At 41.3% G+C, this 24,701-nt stretch overlaps 1 protein-coding gene across 4 annotated transcripts; it reads left to right on the top strand.

Annotated features, from left to right (window-relative positions):
- Nucleotides 1–163: 163 nt before the first annotated feature.
- On the top strand, nucleotides 164–24,388 carry chd2 (chromodomain helicase DNA binding protein 2). 4 transcript variants are annotated; one of them, XM_080436960.1, is made up of 39 exons: nucleotides 164–656; nucleotides 1,003–1,119; nucleotides 4,002–4,236; nucleotides 5,151–5,237; nucleotides 5,463–5,521; nucleotides 5,963–6,079; nucleotides 6,450–6,617; nucleotides 6,878–7,017; nucleotides 8,303–8,528; nucleotides 8,636–8,736; nucleotides 9,204–9,245; nucleotides 9,900–10,075; nucleotides 10,201–10,325; nucleotides 10,449–10,665; nucleotides 10,771–10,860; nucleotides 10,988–11,178; nucleotides 11,311–11,499; nucleotides 11,631–11,790; nucleotides 11,967–12,119; nucleotides 12,597–12,668; nucleotides 13,028–13,177; nucleotides 13,333–13,493; nucleotides 13,590–13,686; nucleotides 14,143–14,235; nucleotides 14,498–14,671; nucleotides 15,599–15,768; nucleotides 16,235–16,276; nucleotides 16,392–16,531; nucleotides 17,064–17,202; nucleotides 17,310–17,460; nucleotides 18,223–18,345; nucleotides 18,468–18,587; nucleotides 18,745–18,885; nucleotides 19,462–19,578; nucleotides 19,709–19,887; nucleotides 20,006–20,105; nucleotides 21,488–21,677; nucleotides 21,791–22,058; nucleotides 22,474–24,388. In XM_080436960.1, exons 2-39 carry the CDS (start codon nucleotides 1,058–1,060, stop codon nucleotides 22,763–22,765), a joined length of 5,457 nt encoding a protein of 1,818 aa, XP_080293086.1. In that variant the 5' UTR covers nucleotides 164–656; nucleotides 1,003–1,057; the 3' UTR covers nucleotides 22,766–24,388. The 4 variants fall into 4 exon arrangements, with proteins under 4 accessions (XP_080293086.1, XP_080293085.1, XP_080293088.1 ...); XM_080436959.1 differs by having other exon boundaries at nucleotides 9,900–10,081; XM_080436962.1 differs by lacking the exon at nucleotides 9,204–9,245.
- The last annotated feature ends 313 nt before the right edge of the window (nucleotides 24,389–24,701 follow it).

Here is a 24,701-nt window from a genome sequence, read left to right as displayed (position 1 = left end):
GTGTTTCATTCTCTACCCTAAACCTGGGACTGGGAAAAATGTAATGTTATAATATAATAGTTTTTAAACAAAAATAGAAGGGGTGGGACTTTGTACCATCACCTGAGTGTGGAGTAAATGGAAATAACGTCAATCAAAGGCAAAGCTTTCAGAGCTAGGAAGGAGCTCTAGATGGCGGATGAGCCTTGGGAAGGGAACCATGGTCACTCAGTCAGACTGATTTCTCTTGCCTTTTATCTGACGGAAAGTAGCTCGTTGTGATCAATTATTATTAATACCGACGAAAGATTAGTATTCCGAATAGGATTTAGACGTTTTCGCCGTTTTTTGTTGCTTTTTTCGAGTCGTCAGAACCGTGTCTGGTCGAGTCGTTGTTTTCCACACTGGGCTCCGGCAGCCATGGCGCTCCTCCATTTTTAGTGTGCTCCGTCTGTCGCCTGCTCTGACTGTAGATGAACACTCAATAGGGCCTAGGCATAGTTTTCAACATAGATTGTTGTTATTAGTTTATTTTTTATTTAAGTTATTGTTTTATTAAGTGTCGATCGCTTTTTTGTTTTTGTTTTTTACTGTAATATGATAATTTTTTATACGCCGTTATAACGTACTCGGAACTACTACTGCTTCATTATACCTTCATGTAGTACATGGACTTGGTATGTTTACATTGTATAATACATTACATTATCTGCTTTTATTCTCCTTTTTGCTCATATTGGCTTGTCTTTTTATCTGATGACGCAGTTGAAATTAATGCATGCGACTTGAATGATCGGTGGCTAATATTGAAACAACGCTGGGTATTTAAGTCAACGTAATAATGGCACATGTTATTTGTTTAGATTTAAACTAAAATGTAAACAAATCATTCTGTAGCACTTGGAGATCATTAACGTTATGTATGTTTCACTCCCTGTGCAACGTCAGTGTTTAACGGCCACGAGCGAAGGCAATCTGACGGGACTTGTATGATAGTTCATGTTTCCTATAACTTTTTGACAGTACTAAAATACCAGGACAAACGATCATCTTAATCAGAGATTCCCAGGATACAACGATGATGAAGAATAAAGATAAAAAGCAAGAGGATGAAGGATCGACTCAAAGCAATGCATCAAGGTATGATCCTATACTACTTTTTACCTTTGACATCTCCTTCGATTGTTTACCTTGTCAAGCATGGTTGGTCACCTGTGCATATATTTTGGGCATGGTTTTCATGATGTGTTGTTGTGTCATACGAATGACCTTGCTGTTGTTTAATAGCCACACCCTGATTTTTCCTACCATTTCTTATGCTCAATTCTGAGGATTTATTTGGGGCCTTTGTGGGAGATTATTGCCCATAGCCTCTATGTATAAAACAACTGTAAACATGACATTTTTTTCTGTTGATAACAAATGGACAAAAACATGTTTGTTTGTCGATCTTGCTATCATGTAATATGACCTTGTCTTACAGTTTAGTACTGCATTGCACCATTTTTATCAACGTTGATTCATTTTCAGAGACAATGCATTAAATTAGGCCTATTGTGGACCACCTGGACATTAGGAGGGTTTATGACAAGCATGCTTTGCATACCTTTTTAGTTTGGATCAGTCACAATCTCCATATGACTGATTATATTTTGTCTGGATTTTCACTGAAAGTTTTCACTTGTCACCCAAAGTTTCTAATAACCCAAGTTACCTCATGTTTATAGATCTGCTCATAAAAGGCCTTCACCCTTCAGATAATATTTTTTTAAATACCATTTTACATAGCTTAAAAAATATTAACATGTTTTCAGCTCAGCAATACCTGATCTTCAATAGTACAATATCAAGAGTTTGACATTCAGTGGCTTGTGCTACTTTAAACCTTAATTGTTTGAGGTTTTCTTAATTTTTTCCTCGACAAGGGTGCCTTTTTTGAATAGCCAATTTATTCAAATTATCATTATCAGCCATGATATTTTATTTGACCCCCCCACCCCCCAATTGCCTAACATTGCTGTCTGATAACCGGAGCATGCCATGTGCATTTTTTACAAGCAATTATTTTATCCTAGCCATTTAGGGATTCATTCCCTTGTATCTATCACAATCTCTATAAATTGTTTCTAGTGATCGTTTATCATTGTTTGTATTTAAAACTTTTATTATTTTCTTTATATTGCCTGTGATTCACTGTTTAACAAATTGATAGTTATGTAAAAGTTCTTATTGGTCAATATGAGTGACATTTCTTACACTCTAGTCTAGGCACAGTCTAGGTCTTTCAATTACCAGGTGGTGAATATCCATGTGTGGGTTTGCAGGTATAGGTGATTGATATTGTCTGTGTATACATGTTGATTAATAATTAAATAAATACAAATAAAGATGTTTTTTAAACTGATAAACTTGATGTTTTTAAACTGATAATGATATCCGATCATTTGGCAACAATAAGGGCAATAAGATAAACTCCTGGCCTGCAATATACACAAACCATATTATTGGCTTTCAGTTATAATGACAATATATCTGTCTAAACTGTCCAGACTGCAGAGAGCTCTTGATTTTGTAATTTGTACTGATCCCTCTGAAACACAATTTAAGCACAATATGAACAGTCACAATATGATTATCTTTCTACATTAAGACTCTGGGGAACAATATAACAGGTTCAACCCCTGTCCTATTTTCTATGTTGCCAGTACACTACAGCCACACAAATACTCTAGCTGTCTGATGGCAGCCATTTTATTATCCTTGTTTTGAGTGAAGCGTCTCCTCAGTCCTCACCCAGCAATTGTAACATTTAGTATTACTAGAGGTCTGCATTTGTCACACAAAGATTAGAACAAGAACAGAAACTACAACACATTTCTGCAATATTATTTCACTTCGTTACATCCAGGCTAACTTGTGATATTAAGTCACAAAATGGCCCTTTGTCCACAGTCTGCTGACTTTCTGTATTTGAAATGAAAGCATAGAATTACAGAGGCGGAAACAGGAAGTGTTTCAGAGTTCATTGGCTTGCATACTGAGCTGAGATAGGCTAACCTTCTACTTAGCAACACATGAGCCAATAGGAATTTGAGATGGGTTCATGTCCCGCCCAGGTTTGACCCCGCTTGAAATGGATAGAGCCATTTACTTCCGTGTTTGGTCAACAGACACTACACCCCCTGGCACTGTGGGATGTGTGGCTATTTTGAAAGAGAGCAGCTGTTCACACAAAACCAAAATGGTAATAAACCATTTACTGTGGCATTTTAGTTTTAACTTTACTTCCTCTCAACATTTTTTGAGTGCTTGGATCTCTAGAAGCACCATACACATTTTAAGACCCTAGTTTTTTGATCAGGTCTTAATGTTTTGAGAGAAACAAAAAACAACAACTTTTGCACAACAATATGTAAATGGTGATTTATTTATCCACTGCAACAACCGACACTACAAGTTCAATAGGACCCTTGCATGGAATATTTATGACACAATTTGATGTCTTGTTACTGGATCTTGTAAACAGGTCACAGTGGGGACAGTAATACACTTTTCCATTGTTTTTCCTAATCTGCCATAGCACAGAATTAAAACGTATTTTGAAAGTGGTTGCTAGTGATTACAGGCAGACATACTGGAAAAAAAATAAATTTAAATTGCCCTGTTATGCTGTTTGGGACACATTTAAATGGATAGTTCACCCCCAAAATTACCTTTTATCTATCGATTAGTCACCCCATGGAGACTTGAATGTATGGATATTTTTTTGTTTTTGTCGCATTCCTAAGGCAATAATTTAATGACCGGCAGCGGTTCGTGTCTCCTACCGGAACCACTGCCTACCGGTCCGCTGGTCATCAAATTATTGTCTTAGGAATGGGACAAAAAAAAAAAATACATTCATCAAGTCTCCATGGGGTGACTAATCGATAGTAAAAAAGTACGTTTTTGTTGGGTGAACTATCCCTTAAATCTGTAGCTAGGTAAATACTGTAAAACTGAGAATGTTTTTGCTCCTTTAGCAATTCTGCTTCAGACGAATCCAACCACTCAGGAGGCTCTGAGTCTGGAAGCCAGTCTGAGAGTGAGCACGCCAGTGAGAGGCGTAGGTCCCACAACTCTGAGTCCAACAGCTCCTCAGAGTCGGAGAGTTCTCAGTCAGGGAGTGATGATACCGAGTCCAAATCCCAACAGAACTCTGCAGAGGTCAAAGACAAGCCAGTCAAAAAAAAGGACAACCTGGCAGATGTAAAGAAGGTAACTTGCACTTAAAAGCCCTGACACACCAAGCTGACTTCTCTTGACTAATACAGTCTACGTTGGGAGATCAGATTGGGAGGCGTCAGTGTTGAGAGATTTTAAAGAGGTTTTAAAAGTTCATAGTGCTTTTCTGTACCTGCATGAGAGGAAATTAATCAACCATACTGCGTGGGGATTCAAGATTACAATTTGATGACCGGCCCACACACAGACGCCTCTCTACTACCGATGGCATAGTACACAACGCATTTTCTATGACCAATTTTCGCCACAGAAGCTAATCGACATCCCCACGTCAGCTTGGGGTGTCACAGCCTTAACTCCTATCCTCACTGAGTCACTAAATAATATAATGTAGCTGTAGGCTTCCTGTAGGACTGTTGGTTATATTATTTCATCATCAATTCACATGTTGATTATTTTAGACCATAAAATGACAGTGAAAAAAAGTACAAAATGATGGGGGAAATGCTCATCACATCTTGAAATTACTATGTTTACACAGCAGTCGAAAATGGTTATTTTTATAATGTGGAACAAAGACCAGCATTCACAATTTCATGACTTTGTCATTCATTTTTACATCATACCTTACTAAACCGATTTGATAACTAAAATAGAATTTGATACATTTCTTGTTGATTGTTTTAATAAAGTATTTGATTAATAATTTCACACATAGTCGCCTATCCTCTGGCATTTTAAATTTGGGACATGAGTTGTTTCTTTGTTTTAATCACTTGTTTTATGAAGGGTAGGCTTACAGGAGACTTCTAGTCTACTCTATGTCACACGATCATTTAAACAACAATTTGTTGATTTTGTGCTCTGAGCTACCTGATACTATTGAGATGGGATTACTTAAAAAGGGGACAAAGGGCAGTGGCTGATTAACTGCATTGTGGTTACAGATGTGGGAAGAACATCCAGATGTGTATGGGGTCAGGAGGTCCAATCGCAGTAGACAAGAACCTGCTCGCTTAAACATTGGAGCTGAGGTAAGAAGATGTACATAAAAATGGAATAGCAGCATTCCAAAAGAGCTAACGCATAACACAACACTGAAAATGATAAATCTTACTCCAAAACCTTAGATAAGCTTTTAAAGTGGTTTGCTCTCTTTAAAGCATTGCACCATCTAGTGGACATTCTGAAAAAGTGCTGCTATCATATCATTTACTGCATAGAGCCTGTTCTTTAAGCTGTGGTGACCACATTTGCAGGGTAGCAGTGACTCTGAAGGTGAAAGTCCCAAGAGAAAAACACGGTCTAAGAAAAAAGAGTAAGTACTATTAATAATTTATTGTTAATTCGAATTATAAGTTTATGTGGTGGCATTTTCAATACATTTATTTTCTGATGCATAAAATCATCCTTTATAATAGAGCACGCATACACCTTTTTGCTTGTGCCATATCCATTTTTGCATTATTTGGTTGGTTGAATTATTGTAAGTGTGTTAGTATTGTGGTTACATTCTTTTACACACTTCCACATGGGTATCTGTTTGATCCAATAGGGATAAAAATGGGCTGTTTGAATTATACCGTAGTTAGATAGTAAGGTGACTACCCAAATCTCCAATCAAATTTGATGATGCGATCAGTGGATTATCTCTGATCAAATTGGGTTTTCTTGAACACCCTCTGGCCAATATAATGCTGAAAAAACGATGGCAATGATGGGCCTTGAGGGTGAACTTTTGGTATTTCTGTGTTGTAAGAAATACCTGGAATGATGATGATGACTCAAATGATGACGACGATGACGACGATGCCAGCAGTTCAGACAGTGAGCAGGAAGAGAAAAAAGTTAGATCCAGACGACTTGCTGCTAGAAGGTAAGGGTATAGCCAAGACTGGCCGTCAGACAGGTACCCACTGATCAACTCAGATTCATTCCACTTTGTGTGATCAGTTACTTGATGGCATCTTTGCCTTTTTGGCACCGAGAATTCATCACTGTGCTCCAGTCTGTTCAAATACTGGAATTGTGACCATTTAGAATGTCTGTCTTTATCATCTTGTGTGAACATTTGTTTAAACTTGTAAAGAGTTACGCATTGTGTATAATTGAAGCTGCTTCTAAGCCATTGGCTGTTGTCAGGCAATTAGGTGTGATAATCAGCCAGTTTACAGCTGGAAAGCTGAATGACTCCAAGCTCTATGACAAGCCTGTGTGTTGTCTGTGCGTATCTTGATGTTTTACAGACCTCAGACCAAATCGGCAGCTGCCAAAAAACAGCAGTCCCAAAAGGGAAGGAAATCCAGAAAACAGGAGTCATCCGCGGAAGAGGATGACGACGATGACGACGACGATGATGATGACGACACTCCAAAGAGACAAACTCGCGGACGGGGTGCTACAAAAGTCAAAAGGTAATTAACGCTGTTTAAAGTCTCTATGGTAAATTACAGGTCAAGTGACAGGGAAGCTCTAACTTTTCCTTCAGTCTTATTTCTCTGCCCAACTCTTATGTCATACTATGATTTGGTTGCTGTTGATTGTTCGTAATGCCGGCGATAGAGAAACTTTATTTTGTATTTGTGCATGGGCTTTATTTGCTGTTAGTTCATGAGCTTACTTCAGCTTTGCTGGCATATAGCTGTTATCCTCTTCTCTTTGTGTTGTGTTGCAGTTATAAAGAGGACGCAAATGACATTGCGACAGACTCCGATGACCTCATTGAAATGGTTGGCGATGTGTTAGAGGAACAGCAAGATGATGACAGTGAGACCATCGAGAAAGTTATGGACGCGAGGACAGGAAAAACAGGAGGTAATCTAATACACATTTTACAATTAATGTCTCACTTATAGTTTAATTTAAAATTTAACTGCCTAAAAAATGTGTGTGTGTGTAAGGGATGTTAACGACTCAGTATTTTGTGTGTCGACTTGTCGGCATTTATCAATGTGTCGATCAATTTTTCTCTTGCACTGCACTTTCCTTTAAGCACCACAACTGCAGCCATCATGTCCTAATGATAATACAATTGAGACTTTATTTAGTAAACAAGTGTTTATTAACACGGAACACTTGTTTAATCCGTAGGCTACAGCAGCCTATAACTAACGAGGCATACGTTTGACAAATTAGGAAGAATGATGTCAGACTCGACTCTCCTTCCCGATGCCAAATGATAATAGTAACAACACAACACGTTCAACAATGTGTAGCTATATGGCCTGGATATAAACATCATAACAAACTAAAACAATTTCACCTTTAGTTCTCTAGTCGCATACGTCATTATTGTTTGGCGACAAGGCACAGTGTATTCTAGTTCGAGAAATACCATCAGCACAATGGCGAGGTTTCACGGTGAAGTCTGCCATACTGCTCTGCTTGGGTGAAGGCTTTGGGTGTCTTGCTTTAATAATGTAATTTGACATTACAAATGTTGTCGAGTGATACGCATACCTTGTGCTGCAATATTTGCATTGTACTATTTTATCGTCAATCTTGAACAAAATCTTCCCACACCACACTCCTATGCGAAGCTGCCATTTCAAGCGGGCTTTCAAGCATGCACAAGCAGAAAGTAAACAAAACTAGTCAGCCCGCACACGACTAGTCAGCCCGCACACGTACGTACGTACGTACGCGCACACACACACACACACACAGTATACTATGTAACTTTCCTCTTCTACCCTGGATTTGAACTCTGTTTCCTGCGCAAGTGCTGACATTTTTACCATTGAGCTAATAGAACCGGCCTGCTTGCTCGGGGGATAAATTTAATCTTGACCATCAGGTCACAACCTAAATGTCTCAATAGAAGAGGAGGGAGACAAAATACAACCACCCAATTGTATAAGTTGTATTGTGTTCTATCATACAGATTGGACAAAATTATATTTTATTCCTTTAAAAAAAAGTTACATAGTGAGGCTTTAAATTATTATTAAAGTGACCCTTAATGTGTGCTTAGTACCTTTTCCATTACCATACCAACATTGGGTCTATTTAGAGATGTTGCATCAAATTCTCTCAGAAGTGCCCCACTTCCTCTGCATTCCTTCAAACGGCTTTGGCTAATAGAGATTTCCTCTTCTAGCCACTGGGGCTTCCACTACTCAGTATGCTGTTGAGGAAAATGGAGACCCAGGAGAAGGCTTTGATCCAGAGAAGGATGAGGGGGAGCCTCAATATCTCATCAAGTGGAAAGGCTGGTCCTACATCCACAATACATGGGAGAGCATGGACACTCTGACACAACAGAAAGTCAAGGGTCTAAAGAAACTGGAAAACTTCAAGAAGAAGCATGATGAACTCAGTGCTTGGTAACATTTATTAATTGATTAAAAAAATAATAAAAAAATTGGCATGAGCACATTCACATATACACAAACCCTTCACAATTGACACAGCTTATGATATGTTTTTACAGGATGAAAAGAGCATCCCCTGAGGATATAGAGTATCATAACTGCCAACAGGAGCTCACCACTGACCTGAACAAGCAGTTCCAAATTCTGGAGAGAGTCATTGGTGAGAACAAGTTAACAGCACTTATATATAATCTCTGCTGGGCGGAAACCTTGTATGTACAATCTATTGTTAATACTTTTAATTGATTAAATGTTTATATAAAACCCACAGACAGACTTAACCACTTTCAAACTGGCATCCCTGTTTGGGCAACTTTCAAGAACTTTCAAAAATGTTAGTTTTTCAGAAATGGTGAGAATAGCAGACCTTTAATCTCACAACGTGTCGCATCAGGATGCGTTGTGCGCTTTTAGATCAGCTATTTTCGCTGACACTGTTATGAAAATACATAAGATGTATAGATGCATCCATACATAAAAAGATGTATGGTTTCTAGCCGATAGCGACTATATTCTTTGACTGCGGAGAGTAGACGTTTTAGTTTGGTGCATTGCTGTTCATTTGAATGAACCCAAATGATTGCATTTTACTTTTAGTGGTGCTAATTAGCTTTTTCTTCCTAACAGCCACAAAAACGGGAAAGACACAAGGCCCCTCCGACTTTCCTTGTAAGTCCATATTCATCATAAAAGTTTTGTGCATTATTAAAGCAATAAAGCCACATGTGGGGCCTAACAACACACCTTAGCTGCTCCTGCATGGCGTTGAGGCCGTGGTAAACCACGACCTCGCGTGGCTTATTGTTTTTTTTACTGTTAGCAATATGGCAACACGAAAATCATAGACATATCCCAATTAAAACAGTTTTTAATTACAATTTACTGCAAGAATAATTTCTACAAGAAAGCTGTCCCTGCAACTGCCTCCACAAACGAGGTTGCTGCGCAAATGTGAGCAGTGCGCTTTGCAGTATCTGCCTGATTTTAAAGTGATTTGTAAAGCCGTGCACATACGCAGGACGAAAAGGAGCGCTCCTTTTACCTTGCCATAGGAAAAACTATATAACAAATACATGTTCCATACCATGGAACAGCATGGTGAATATTGTAAAATTGGCATTGAAAATTGGCAAAGACATTGGCATTTGTTTTTATAGTGTAGTTCACAATGGGACTCAGTCAATCAGAACCAATCAATGGAACTATCCGTTTTAGAATGGCCATTTGATGTTTTTATTATTTAACCCCTTCATTTAGACCCTTTGCCATTTGTCTGCAATTAAAAATAAAATAAAAATCTTTCTTTTTGCATTTTCTAAAAAGCACACAAGACATCATCATCGTCTGATGAGCCAGAGTACTTGTGTAAATGGATGGGCCTACCCTATGGAGAGTGCAGCTGGGAGGATGGAGCCTTGATTAGCAAGAAGTTTCAGCGCTGTGTGGACAGCTTCACTACCCGAAGTATGAACAAAACGGTCCCCTCCAAAGAATGCAAAGTAAGTGTAAGTCGTCACCAATGTCATCAGTTCACATTCTTAGGGGAAAACCAAAGCTAATGGTCACTTTAGTGTTGATTGGTCGCTTTAATGTTTATTGCATGTTTTCTTTTCCGCAATTCAAGGCGCTGAAACAAAGACCAAGATTTAGTCCACTAAAGGAGCAGCCATCTCATATTGGAGACGAGAGCCATGTTCTGAGAGATTATCAGCTAGATGGATTGAATTGGCTGGCTCACTCCTGGTGCAGGTAATCATAAAATAAACAACAACTACAAATGTACTTTCTTTATCCACCAATTGTATTGGGATGACACACAAGGTCATAGGCAAGATCACGCAATGTTTTTTCGTCTTTCCCTCGGTTCGTCAGGTGCAACAGTGTTATTCTCGCTGACGAGATGGGTCTGGGTAAAACCATCCAGACCATCTCCTTCCTGTCCTACTTGTTCCATCAGCACCAGCTCTATGGACCCTCCCTGCTGGTGGTGCCCCTGTCCACTCTCACCTCCTGGCAGAGGGAGTTTGACATCTGGGCCCCTGACATGAATGTGGTGGTCTACCTCGGGGATGTCATGAGCAGGAAAACGGTGCGGTGAATTCCTTTAATAAAATTTTGTGGTGATGATTTGTGGTGAAGTCCTAGTGAAAGCTAATGCCCCCCCCCCCTGTGCCCTTCATTGTGTTGTGAATAGATCCGTGACTACGAGTGGGTGAACCATCAAACAAAAAGAATTCGTTTCAACGCACTTATAACCACATATGAAATCGTACTGAAAGACAAGGTAAGTGCTGCAATTGCGCCTTCCTGTATGTATTTCCTATTTGCTATGGTGTCTCATCTGGCCACTGCAACGAATCAAATTATAATATTCTATCATGACTTAATTATGAATCACAATATTTCCCCAGGGGGTTCTGGGAAACATCAACTGGGCCTTCCTGGGTGTGGATGAAGCTCACCGGCTGAAGAATGATGACTCCCTACTGTACAAAACACTAATTGAGTTCAGGTCCAACCATAGGCTACTGATTACCGGCACCCCGCTTCAGAACTCCCTCAAAGAGCTGTGGTCGCTTTTGCACTTCCTAATGCCTGAAAAGTATGGAATTTCTTTTCCCTCATTAAACTTTAAGCCACAGTTAATGTCAGTGTGTCACATTATTATATTATTATAGAAATATATCAGAACTGATAATGACTATATACCGACACCTCTTTTACCCCCCTTTAGGTTTCATTCCTGGGAAGATTTTGAGGAGGAGCATGGAAAAGGGAGAGAAAATGGATACCAGAGCCTACATAAAATCCTAGAACCTTTCCTTCTGCGTCGCGTCAAGAAAGACGTGGAGAAATCTTTGCCCGCCAAGGTGGAACAGATCCTCCGTGTAGACATGTCCGCCCAGCAGAAACAATACTACAAGTATGACCCCCTTTTTCCCTGTGTTCCGTTTCATCCTCCTGGTCCATTCTGCTAAAAAATAGAACAGCAGTCAGCCAGTTAAGGTTGCACCTCCCTCTCAGTTAACGTAAATTGTTCCTGACTTCCACCAGGTGGATTCTTACAAGGAACTTCAAAGCCCTCTCCAAAGGCCCCCGAGGCAGCTCCTCTGGCTTCCTCAACATCGTCATGGAGCTGAAAAAGTGCTGTAACCATGGTTTCCTCATCAGACAGCCAGAGGAAGATGCTGAGACCCAACAGGAGCACCTGCAGGTACACTCTCCTAATCAACCTCCCCTCTTCGCTCCGAGTGCCACCTTAGGGTAAAAGTCCACAACGCAGTGGAGCGCAGCTTTGGAACAAATAAAACCCATGAAAGCTCAGTTGTGCCCCGTTCTACTCAGTATTGTCAACCTTGATGTTCATTGTCTACTTCTGTTACCTCACAGGGTCTGGTTAGGGGCAGTGGGAAGCTGGTACTGTTGGACAAGCTGCTGACAAGACTTAAAGAGAGGGGCAACAGAGTCCTCATCTTCTCTCAGATGGTCAGGATGTTGGACATTCTGGCTGAGTACCTAGCCATGAAACGCTACACTTTCCAGGTAAGGTTTCCTGCATTGCTTGACTGCACTTGGTCTAAGAAGGTCAATACTATGCAGGGGTAACATAAAATAACACTTAACTTAACAACTTAACTTATCTGTGGTGTTCACAATGCAGGAGCTGTCGGGATGGTGGGGTTGTGTTGAGGGTTTGATTCAGGTGCTGGTAGGATCAGGTGTCAGTGTTGCAGGACACTTAGTTTGCCAGACTGATAGTGCATGTCGTTTATTTATATCTACAAGTTATTTTTCGACGAGCACTGGCCAGTCCCCAGCAAGCCAGCCCACCCAGAGTGTGATTACAGAGTTGGTCAGTCTGTGTGGGTCAATTGCTATAGACTGTACTGCTCTCTGAGAATATAGAAATTCAGAGATGCCATGATTGCACGGATAGCAGACTGATGCTGAGTTGGTGACAAAGGCTCTGTAAATGTTATGCAAAGGATTTACTTCTCTTTGTTTTTCTCTCTTCTTCAGCGGTTGGACGGGTCTATAAAGGGAGAAATACGAAAACAAGCATTGGACCACTTTAATGCAGAAGGATCAGAGGTATGTATACAGTAGATTTTAGATATTCAAGAAGATTTGTTTTCAACCTTGCATTATAAAGAGCCTCTCATTAAAACATAGTTATAAATATTTTGTTAGGGAACTTTGCTTTAGGGGATCCGTATATAGGATTACGTTTATATCAGTGGCATTAATATTGTCAAAAGGGGACGTTAAATATAGATGGGTCTATGCAAAGGGATTTCACATAGATATCTTATTATCAGTCATACTATGATAATAATCTCATCCGTTGCCTTATTTTACATGCTAAGACCTTTCCTGCTGTAGATATTTTTGCTGAGTTTCTGTGTTGTTTGATATACTCTTATGTGCTAACAATCTCCATTGGTTTCTAGGACTTCTGCTTCTTATTGTCCACCAGAGCTGGAGGGCTGGGGATAAACCTGGCCTCAGCAGACACTGTGGTCATCTTTGACTCCGACTGGAATCCTCAGAACGACCTACAGGCACAAGCCAGGGCTCACAGGATTGGTCAAAAGAAACAGGTAAACCTTGTGTCCCATGTCTATGACCTTCACAATACATAGGACATAGATTCAGGGAGGCAAAGGGACATTTATCACTACAAAATAAACTTCTACTTTGCTTATTACAGCAGGGTTGTATAAATATTAAACATTTTGACGCTTTCATTTTACAGGTGAATATTTACCGACTAGTTACCAAGGGAACCGTAGAGGAAGAAATCATCGAGAGGGCTAAGAAGAAGATGGTTTTGGACCATCTGGTCATACAGAGAATGGACACCACTGGTCGCACTGTACTGGACAACAACTCGGGAAACTCTCACTCTCACTCAAAGTGAGAACTTGAATTTTTCTTACAAAATGATGTAAGATGTTGGATTCTGAATCAATCCCCACCACACATCATAACATGACCGCCTTCTGCTTACAGTTCAAATCCTTTCAATAAAGACGAACTGACTGCCATCCTCAAGTTTGGTGCAGAGGAACTGTTCAAGGAGCCAGAAGGAGAGGAGTCTGAACCACAGGTACCATTAAACAAAAACGGCGTAAACAATCATACCAGCATTCAATATTGTTTGCATTTACCACTTAAGCCCTATATACTCCTTTGTATGAGTAAGAGGGTAAATAGCGGATATACAAGCTCACAACTGAGCTTGTTGATCTGCTATTTATTGTCATGGAAAAATGTATATATATATAATGTAATAATAACTTGAAATCTTATGTATTACACGTGTGTGTGTGTGTGTGTGTGTGTGTGTGTGTGTGTGTGTGTGTGTGTGTGTGTGTGTGTGTGTGTGTGTGTGTGTGTGTGTGTGTGTGTGTGTGTGTGTGTGTGTGTGTGTGTGTGTGTGTGTGAGATAAAAAAATTAAAAACAAATTATTTACTCCTATAATGACATGCCCAAAATAGGGATGGCATGTTGAAAAAAAGGTTAAGAACAAAGTTTTTAACACCCAAATCTGTTTGCTCGCAGGAAATGGACATTGATGAGATCCTGAGGTTGGCTGAAACCAGAGAAAGTGACCAGGGCTCGAATGCTACAGATGACCTTCTCTCGCAGTTCAAGGTACCTACCAGTTTCACTTTAACTGGACAGTGTTTACAATAGGGCTCCCATACCACTCTCTTCTTACTCTGTTACACTATCACCCTGTTCTCACTCTGTTCCCCTATCACTCTATTCTCACTCTGTTCCCACACCACTCTATTCTCACTCTGTTACCCTATCACTCTGTTCCCAAACCACTCTATTCTCACTCTGTTACCCTATCACTCTATCACTCTACTCTCATTCTGTCTTTTCTCTGTCTTTCTCTTCATGGCTGCAGGTGGCCAACTTCACCAGCGTGGAAGAGAGCGCTCCAGAGCTGGAGGAGACGCCTGTGCGAGACTGGGATGACATCATCCCCGACGACCTGCGGCGCAAGCTGCAGGAGGAGGAGAAGCAGAGGGAGATGGATGACATCTTCATGCTGCCCAGGAGCAGAAGCTCCAACAAGAGGGTGAGGAGTAGAGCCCGACTGATATGACCCGATGGGTCTGGCCCATATATTGGCCATTATTTGACTTTTTTGACAACATCAGTATTGGCAATTATCCAGCCGATTATAGATGAAAATGTTAAAAATTAAAAACTAATAGCAGATCTACAAGCTCACAACGTGAGCTCGTAGATCAGCTATTTTTGAAAATAGCTGATCTCAAATTCCTCAAACACTTTGATCAAATCCAAGTTTTTGTCTTCAAAATTGGGATTGGCATTGGACCCAAAAGTCTGGCATCGGTTGGGCTCTAGTGAGGAGACACTTGGTTAGTTCTTTGGGAGCCTGTGTGTGTGTGTGTGTGTGTGTGTGTGTGTGTGTGTGTGTGTGTGTGTGTGTGTGTGTGTGTGTGTGTGTGTGTGTGTGTGTGTGTGTGTGTGTGTGTGTGTGTGTGTGTGTGTGTGTGTGTGTGTGTGTGTGTGTGTGTGTGTACGTGCTACAAATGATTTTGAATGGATCGCTAGCTTTGTGATCCATTCAGCATTGCGGCAGGGATTACTGATGTAGCATGCTAATCGTTTATTTTGCTCATCTAGATTCATGGAACATAAAATGAGGGTGGCAGTGAAATGGAGCATCTCTCCATAAAAACATCTTTACTGTGTTTTTGGGGGAAAATTCACCAAGCATTCACAGTATCTCCATTCAGACAAATATATACTCGACTATATTCACATAGCGGTCATTTTGATCTTACGTCATATGTAACATAAGAGCAGGGTGTGGGAATATAAACAGTTGGAGGATTGATTGATACAGTCATAGTATCACCGAGGATAAAACACAATAAAGCCAGAGGGCTTATTTCCATTGTGGTTCTCTCTAGACTGTGAGCTCTCTTGTACGTTTTGACAACTGGAGTCTGATGGTTTGCTTTGTGTCCATCAGGCTAAGGCCAACGACAGCGACAGCGATGTGGGCGATAAGCTGAAGCTCCACTCCTCTGGCTCTGAGAGTGAGACCGACGACAGTGAGGATGACAAGAAGCCCAAGAGGAGGGGCCGACCCCGAGCCCGGAAGAACAATGTGGAAGGCTTCACCGATCCAGAGATTCGCCGGCAAGTCTTCGATTTGATTCATTAACCCTTTAAGACCGGGAAAGCATCATTTGTGTCATTTTAAGATTTCATTTCTTTGGCTATTCAAAAATAGCAGATATACAAGCTCATAGCGCGGCACCGAGTGCTGCGCTATTGTAGATCTGCTATTTTTTAAAGATCGTGAAAATGTGTGCAAATCTTGGAGTATATATTTTTTAAAGCAAACATTTGTAAAATATTTAGTTCCAGGGACCCCCAGAAGCACAGATTTGAGTTACAAATGTCCACTTAAAATTAAAAAATCTAATATTTTCATGATCTTTCAAAAATGAGCTTGTAGATCTGCTATTTTTGAAATAGCCAAAGAAATCTAAAATGATGCGTTCCCGGATTGAATGGGATTTTTCAAATGCCTTTCATTTGTATATTTTTTTGTGTTTGCAAGTCAACCTAATCATAGGTTTTTATTTCTACCTTTTAACAGCTTCATTAAGGCCTATAAGAAATTTGGATCTCCGCTTGACAGGTATGCATCGCTGCCTGCACCATAAATGTATGAAATATCCTTTGAGCAGCTTTAACACGCCTGCTGTCCCTTCAATGGTTTGTTGGTAACACCTTTGCCCTTCGCTGTCTTGCAGGCTAGAGGCCATCGCCAGAGACTCTGAGCTGGTGGACAAATCTATCGCAGACCTGAAGAGGCTGGGAGAGCTGATCCACACCAGCTGTGTGACTGCAGTCCAGGAGCATGAAGAGCACCTCAAAGAGAACCCCACTGAAGGTACTGTAGATGCGGGTTAATTGTGGTATGACCTGATTGGGATGTTTTGAACCAGTTAACCACAAAAATTATCTAAACTATCAACGTCAACCATTATCAGAACTACTTTGCAGTGTGCAAAGTAGTTTCAATTATATATTTCTGCACCTACCCAACATGTTTGCATGTGCATGTTCTCTTCATTTGGATCAATGTATAGCACTATAGGATGACACTTATGTTAGGTAAATGTATTCCACTGTTTGTCTGTCTGTTGTATTTTATGTTTCTTTGTGAGAACTGCGGGTGAAAACTAGCATCTTTGCTAATTCTGGTGTATTTACGTCATGACGTTCATTAATATGCATTGTCCTGTCCAAATAAACAAATAAAGAAATAAAACACTGGAAAACATGTAATATGAAATACCAAAAATACTGGAGGGCGGCTTTAAAATGTGATAAAGAAAACAACAAATTTAATCTACCTTGGATGAAATCTCTCATATTTTAAATGATTTATTATTTAGTTAAAATTGTTATTTTTGTTTTAGCTAAAGGTCCTGGAAAACGCAGAGGTGTCAACATCAAGATCTCTGGCGTGCAGGTCAACGCTAAGTCCATCATTCAGCATGAGGAGGAGTTTGAACCGCTGCACAAAGTTGTACCGTCCAACCCAGCAGAGAGAAACAAGTACGCTGTCATTGAAAACATAGCAGGAGAGGGTACACAGAATTGTCTCTTCTCAAAGGAAAAGCGTTTGAAATGAGCCATTTGACAGCACGCGTGGTTCTCCACAGGTTCCAGCTGACATGCCGGGTCAAGGTAGCGCACTATGACACTGACTGGGAACTGCAGGACGACATTCAGCTCTTGCTCGGCGTCTATGAGCACGGCTACGGCAACTGGGATCTGATCAAGACCGATCCTGACCTTAAGCTGGCCGAAAAGGTAAATGACAGGTTATCGGTCATCTTAATAATTATAACAACAATAATAATACATCAAACTTAGAGATTTATTTCCGAGATACTTTATTTAAGCAAAATGTTTTAGTTTTTTTTTACAAATAATCTTAACACATTGAATGCCAAAAACGGTCCGGACCGTTTTTGAGGGTCCAAACGAGAAGTGCCGAAAACGGTCCGGACCGTTTTTGACCCAATTCTATTTTTATACATGTGGGCCACGTGGGGCGCTAAAACGAAACTTTGACATCACCCAAGCAGTTTCTGAGAAGAAGAGGCTGGATGTGGCTCCATGTCAAAAATCCTTCCGGTCGGCGTTTTCAATGTTATCTCCTTGATTAAAAGCTTAATATCTCCATTTCTTTTTAATGTGGTGGAAACGAGCCGTTTTCGATCGGCGATCACGCTGCAATGGAGGGTCGCGTTGGAAATATTATTGTTCCAGGCGTTAGTCGGGACCCTCCGCCGTCTCGCACGCACGCTTTGTTTACATGCATTTCCGCGTCGGGGCTTCTCACAGCACGAAATGTATAACGCAAGTGGATGGAAGAAATGCTGGCACTCAACGTATAATATTTTAATAAACCTCTGGCACCCAATGTGTTAACAGTTTATTTTGCTCTAACTTCCATTAGGGTGGGGTTTCCCACCCCCCGATGAAGTTAGTGCAAATTGGTCAATGTGTCAGAACAGCGCCAGGGAAAAACAGGCTCACATTCCCTTGTGTGTGTGAATGTGTGTGCAGATCCTTCCTGGCGACACAAGTAAGAAACCCCAGGCCAAACAGCTGCAGGCCAGAACAGACTACCTTCTCAAAATGCTGAAGAAGGAGCAGGACGCTAAAGACCCGGCTACACCAGGGGATGAGGTACGTTAGCTGATGAGAACTGGACCACTCTGTTGCTGTCAACAATTTTACAGAATGTTATATTTCTACAATGGCAGCCATGTGACTATGGTCAGTAGCTCAAAATGTCCCCCCCTCCACAGCCCAAAGTGAAAAAGAGGAAGCCTCGGGTGAAAAAGGAGAAGGTCCTCAAGGATGAGCAGGGGAATGACATCTCCTCCCCTCGTCTGTCGGACAACCCCTCTGAGGAGGGAGAAGTGAAGGTCAGCCAGAAGCTTTTTCATCAGCTTTTTTACTGTAGTACAGTGAAGCCCCAGTGTTATCAACACAATGTGTAATGTGTTTGTTTTTGTTATTGGCGTTTTTGTTTCTTTGAAATCGGCCACTTCACAATGCTCTTCTTTCTCTCCGCCGAACCAGGACGACGGAACAGACAAGTCACCCGCCAAGAAGAGGCAGAAGAAAAAGGACAACAAGGAGAACAAAGAAAAACAGGGAACGCCTAAAAAGGAGAAAGAGGGAGACAAAGAGAAAAAAGCCTCCAAACCCAAGAAAGAAAAGGTACTTGTCCTGAGCTCTGTGTGTGTGTGTGTGTGTGTGTGTGTGTGTGTGTGTGTGTGTGTGTGTGTGCGTGTGTGCGTGTGTGCGTGTGTGCGTGTGTGCGTGCGTGCGTGCGCGCGTGGCAGGCAGGCAGGCAGGCAGGCAGGCAGAGTTGAACATTTAAAAGGACAGGAAGTGGAGGGCACATTAGGGAAATGCTTTCCCTGGGGGGTTCATATAGCCTGTTGTTGTGTGTGCTGGAGTGCAAATTATGTGTTGTTTTTCTACTTTTTGAAGCACATGGGGAAATGTGCTTAACTTTAAACATCTCTAGTTTAATCTCTAGTCACTAGAGATTAAACTAGAGATGTTTAAAGTTAAGCACATTTCCCCATGTGCTTCAAAAAGTAGAAAAACAACACATAATAACACATAACACATAATGCACTAGAGTCTAGTGCATCATGTCATTGTAACATTGATCACTCAGAGCTGTAAGGTGATCTGTGCTTGTTTGGCACACTGATCGGAATGTGTGAATGGTTTCACGTCTGTGTTTTTGTGTTTCTGATGGGTTTTCTTTGCATTGTTTCCCAGGCTAAAGGAGGCAAAGGGAAGAAGCCCCAGGGCCCGGTCCACATCACTGCCGGCGCTGATCCGGTTCCTATCGGAGAGGAAGGAGACGATGAACTAGACCAGGAGACCTTTAGCATTGTGAGTTGACACCCTGTCTGTCGTGACACACTCAAAACAAGACTCAATTCTAACAACATGCAAGACTGGGATGAAACTTGATGAATACGTTTTAATGCTTCGTGGTGTTTGTGTGCGTGCGTGTTTCCAGTGTAAGGAGCGCATGAGGCCAGTAAAGAAGGCCCTGAAGCAGTTGGATAAGCCTGACGAGGGCCTGTCTGTCCAGGAGCAGCTTCAGCACACGCGTACCTGCCTGCTAAAGATAGGAGACCGAATCACAGAGTGCCTTAAAGCTTACAACGACCCAGAACATGTGAAAATATGGCGCCGGTAAGCTGTAAGATGAGGATTAGAAGCTGTACTCGCATGAAAGCGGAACAGTCATTGTGTGACAATGCTGCCGTCCTCTTTGATTTCACTAATCATTATCCTCTTTTCTTATTGGCAGGAACCTCTGGATTTTCGTGTCCAAGTTTACAGAGTTTGGTGCAAGGAAGCTTCACAAGCTTTACAAGATGGCACTGAAGAAGCGCTCACACGAGGAAGAGGTGAGCCGCATTCGTTTCCGCATGTAAAATGTAAAATTCGTAGAGCTGGAACTGTGAGTTAAGAAAGAGATAATTCACAACCAAAACATATTACAAAATAACGGAAGCAACATGGACACTACCCAGTTTGCTGCCTGGCTCTGAATGGATTATCCCATTTACACATTATTCTACACCAGAACAGATTAATTTGTTGAGTTCAGCTGGCTACAGACTACAATATGACGTCATTCAGAGGTTCGAGCGGGCGGGATCAGAACTCATTTCGCGTGTTCTGTGCCTCCGGGATGTTGCGACTACCCAAATTAGTTTGGCTACTGTGATTGGTCAGACGTTGGTCAGATGTTCTGCATTGTTTCCGCATTCAGCCCAGCTTCATTCTGTCAGCAGTGAAAAGCAGCGACAGTTTGGAAGAGACATGAGCCAACTTCCAGGAGGTAGAAACACCTCTGAAATCTTTCTCTAGTGACAATTCATAAACACAACCTATCGCTAGAAAGGGCAAAAACCCCTGTACCTCTGTCACAAATTCCCCACTGCACGTCGCAATATCCAAGTATTCATTGAAATGTAACCTGAGCCTCGGGCATGGCTATCAGATAGCTGACAATCCTGTCCTCAGCCTTTTTAAGAAGGTAAACGACAAATGCAGGCTAATCATTAATTTATCACATACCCTAACCTTATTTATTTATAAAGACACGGAAATTTGATCAACATTTTTAAGTTAGCATTACTGTTAACAAGGAATAAAATGGTGTAGTCCAACTGGTATATTCCAACGGACATGCCTTGCCTTTGTTGATATGAAGTAATTCTGTGACGGTTGCTTTTTTGGCCCAGATAAACTGCTACAATATGAATTTTAGGGATTATTGTTTTAGGGCAATTTAGGGCTATTTTTGATTGATTGATTTATTGACAATAAGCATATGCACAAAACAAAGGCTTATTTCCATTCCATTTCCGTTCTGTTGTTGTGACAAGGGAAGAAATAAAATACAATTAAAAACAATAATACACAGAATTCAGTTTAAAATCAGGACCATGTGGTATTAAGAAAACTCTTTAAGGAGGACTTAAAGCTAGTAATAGTCCCAGTCAACTTAGTGACCGTAGGCAACCCATTCCACTTGATAGCTGCGGAATATAAAAAAAGAGTCCTTTAGATAGAAACTTTGTGTTGGCACAAAGAAGAAGCTGCATTAACAACCTAGAAATGAGTACCAGCTGAGTCAGTCAGCTTACTATGCGTGCCTTTTGCTGCAATATCATCACATACATTTTGTTTGCCAAAGAAAAGGCTGAAAAGTATATTGAAATCCATGTTTTTAAGGATAGTTTGTAGATAATGATAGCTTAAATAACGGTACATTTTTCAGAAGGAGCAGAAGAAGAAGGAGGACCCTGGGAGGGTAAAGCCTTTCAGACCAGAACCTTCTGGTTCCAGTCGGGACTCCACAGGCACTCAGCTGTCCTCCAAGTCCATGGGTCACCCCTCTCAGCCTGGCCCCCATGGTCACCACAGAGAACCATACAACCCCGCCAACAAGCGGCATTTCGGGAACGATGGTAAGCCCACATTATTTTTTATTGTATCACGTTAACAGAGGTTGTTCAGAGTTCAGACGTTGGCACTTGCAGTGTTTAATGTGATCTTGTACACATATCATGGTTCATCGCAGATAGGGGAGACTGGCAGAGGGACCGGGACAGAGGGAAGTACAACTACCCAAGTAACAGCAACCAGCCGTGGCAAGGAGATCGCCATCACCCGTACGACCCACATCGCTATAAGGATCACTACGGGGATCGTCGCTCCCATGGAGACTCGTACCGCTCCCATGGAGACTCAGGAGGCAGTTACCGCAACAATAGTTCCCCTCGAAAGAGGCCGTATGAGCAGTATGACAACGACCGGGACCACAGGGGCCATCGACCTTATTATGACAGGTGAGAGTCCAACAGACCTGCCGCTGTCTTTTGGCATGTAGTGATGCATTTTCTGGAGGTAAACTGGTTAAAATGCATTGAGACATTATCACAGTGATGGCTCTGTTATTTGATGTCCTTGGTTGTAAAGACAAAAATCAAAGCAGAAATTAAAGACGCCTTTAATTTATTTTGCAAGCTCAGTGGCCATGTGGCCCATAGGTCAGGACCTATGGGCCACATGGCTCTGCAAGGCTTGCTTACTTACTTTAATTTATGAGATAAAGCATATTAGGGTACAGTAGAAGATTTTTTTAGTAAGCAACCAACATTGTCTTAAGTCCTGTAATGGTCTTAGGTTGGTGTCTCATCTTGAACCAAAGCAAACAACTTTATCCAGTATTTGGTAACAAAGTGTTTCTGATTCTGACTACAGGCATCCAGATGCCAAGAGAAGACGCTCCGATGAGTTTCGTTCTCCAAACTACCATCAGGGCAGAGATGGTCCTCCCTCTCAGGACTTCAGGAGGATGCCCGAGCACAGGCCGCCAGGCCCAGCAGCACCAGATCACTACCGGCCCTTCCACCCCGACAATCCGCCTCCTCAGTCGGACCCGCGCTCTCCGCAGGCCCAGAAGTCTCCCCAGGGCTCCCGCTCGCCAGCCGAGCGACCCGTAGGAGAGCAGAAAACCGGGGCAGACCCCAACTGGAACAACAGGAAGACATAAAGGTCAACCGAGTGACTCGACGAGGGTTGGCATCCAAAGCCACATGCTGCTGTTGGACACGTCTGGACTAGCCAATCATAAGCTCACAGCTGAAAAGGGAATCAACACAATGCCCCTCTTTACCAGCAAAACCATACTATTATGCTCCTTCCCTCAATTAACTGTGGCTGTGAAACAATATGTGCCCTGAAATAAGAATAGTGTTTCCTCCAAATCATGATGATGATCAGATGATGAAAAGAAGAGAGATAATAAACTGCATCTTTATTTAGTTGAAATGACTTGGGTCAGTTTGATGTGTGTAGACTGTGTGGAACGCATAAGGACGTTTAGTCCCATGGACTATTTATCTAAGGAACATGTAGGATGTCTGAACTGATCATGGTGACTGATCATGAATCCTAAAAGTGCCTGAAGTGTTTGGCCTCTTTGAATGGTACATTGTATGTTGGGTTATTCCCAATGGAACCATGACATGGACATTTTCTTTTTTTTGTTTGTTTGTTTTGTGTTGAGCTTTAAGTCTTGAAGACATTGTCATTGGAAGAGTTTCGATTTCAAAAGAGAGTGTTGCACGATGTCATTTCACAAAGGAAAACGCACTCATCCCACTTGAAGCAAAATGGGACAGCATAGTTTTTTGGAAATTTGTGAGGAAATTATGGCATGATCAAGCCAGTAGCTCATTGTCTAAATGCTATTTAACAGGTTGACAATGTTTTAGCAAATTAATTCATGTGTATTGATAATCATGACATCGACATGTAATTGTATAGCTATGTAAATCATTGCAATCCTATTAATTTTCCACTGTAACCACTTTCCTGTTAAGTAGGCCTCATGCTCTCTGAACAGTATTTATGACACCTCAAAACACTAATTTTGTCACTTCAGTATGTATGGCCTGTACCTGATGGTACATTTTCATTACTTGACTCTTGCTCATTTCTTTCTCCCACCCACCCATGCTCAGATATATATGAAATTAAGTATTTAAAAAGAAAACACACTTTTATTTCCTAAATTATGATTGGCTATTTTTTGATTCACAGTTGTGCTAATGCTGGCATATTCTTAAGGGAGTTATTCCGGAGCTGCTGATGGCCTTTGGTATTCCTTTTGGTCATTCTGTTTTAAGTGCCAAATTTGAGACTGGTTCCACTCCGGCCCTCATTGTTGTCCCTTCTTTTTTGAGTGTTGATTGTTAACGCTTCTCCATTTGTGCCTTATTTCCATGTGTATTCTCATACTGTGTGTGTGTGTGGGTTGGTGACAGGGTGCAGTATTAAAACCGTCCCATTTTAAGTCCGTAGCTATTAATAGTATTCAACAAAAACCTGGTGGAGGGACCACTTGTTCTGTTACTTGTCATGTGGTTCTGCAATTCCCTGAACGTTTTAGGGAAACGAATAATTGTCTGCAATTTTCTGTCTGGAGCAATTAGCCAACTTGTTACAACGAATAGCCAACACAACTTTCTTCCACATTGAACAAGCTACAGTTCCTGTATGTTCTTTCAACAAGCCTAAATAATTTATATTTGTGACAAAACCACTCTTCATGGGACATGTGCTGTATATATGTTTATAGACATATGTAATAAACTTTGTTACATAATGAAAATCTGTGCAGGGATTATTCTCACTTCATAGTGGACTTGATTAAAAGCCTCTCAACCTGGGGCCTGTTCCTCAAAAGGTGAATTAACAAAGCCTGGCCTTAAGCCAAATCAAGGCTTGACAAAGTCGGGTCCGAAAAGCCTCGTTTGTTCCGTTCCTCAGACGCCAAGCCAGGCTGAAAAGGAGCAACTTTGTCGAGCTAGACCTTGTCAAGCCAGGCTGTGTCCAGCCAGGATAATGAAGCCAGGCTAAATGGGCGGCGATTCGCCGACGACGTATTTCTATGAAAGACCATGAACTCGAGCGCAGATTCCTTG

The sequence above is a fragment of the Gymnoscopelus braueri genome (genome assembly GCF_963280865.1).
Source record: "Gymnoscopelus braueri genome assembly, chromosome: 9".
Lineage (NCBI taxonomy): Eukaryota > Metazoa > Chordata > Actinopteri > Myctophiformes > Myctophidae > Gymnoscopelus > Gymnoscopelus braueri.
The sequence above is the reverse complement of the archived record's forward strand: the minus strand, read 5'-3'. Positions and strand labels throughout refer to the sequence as shown.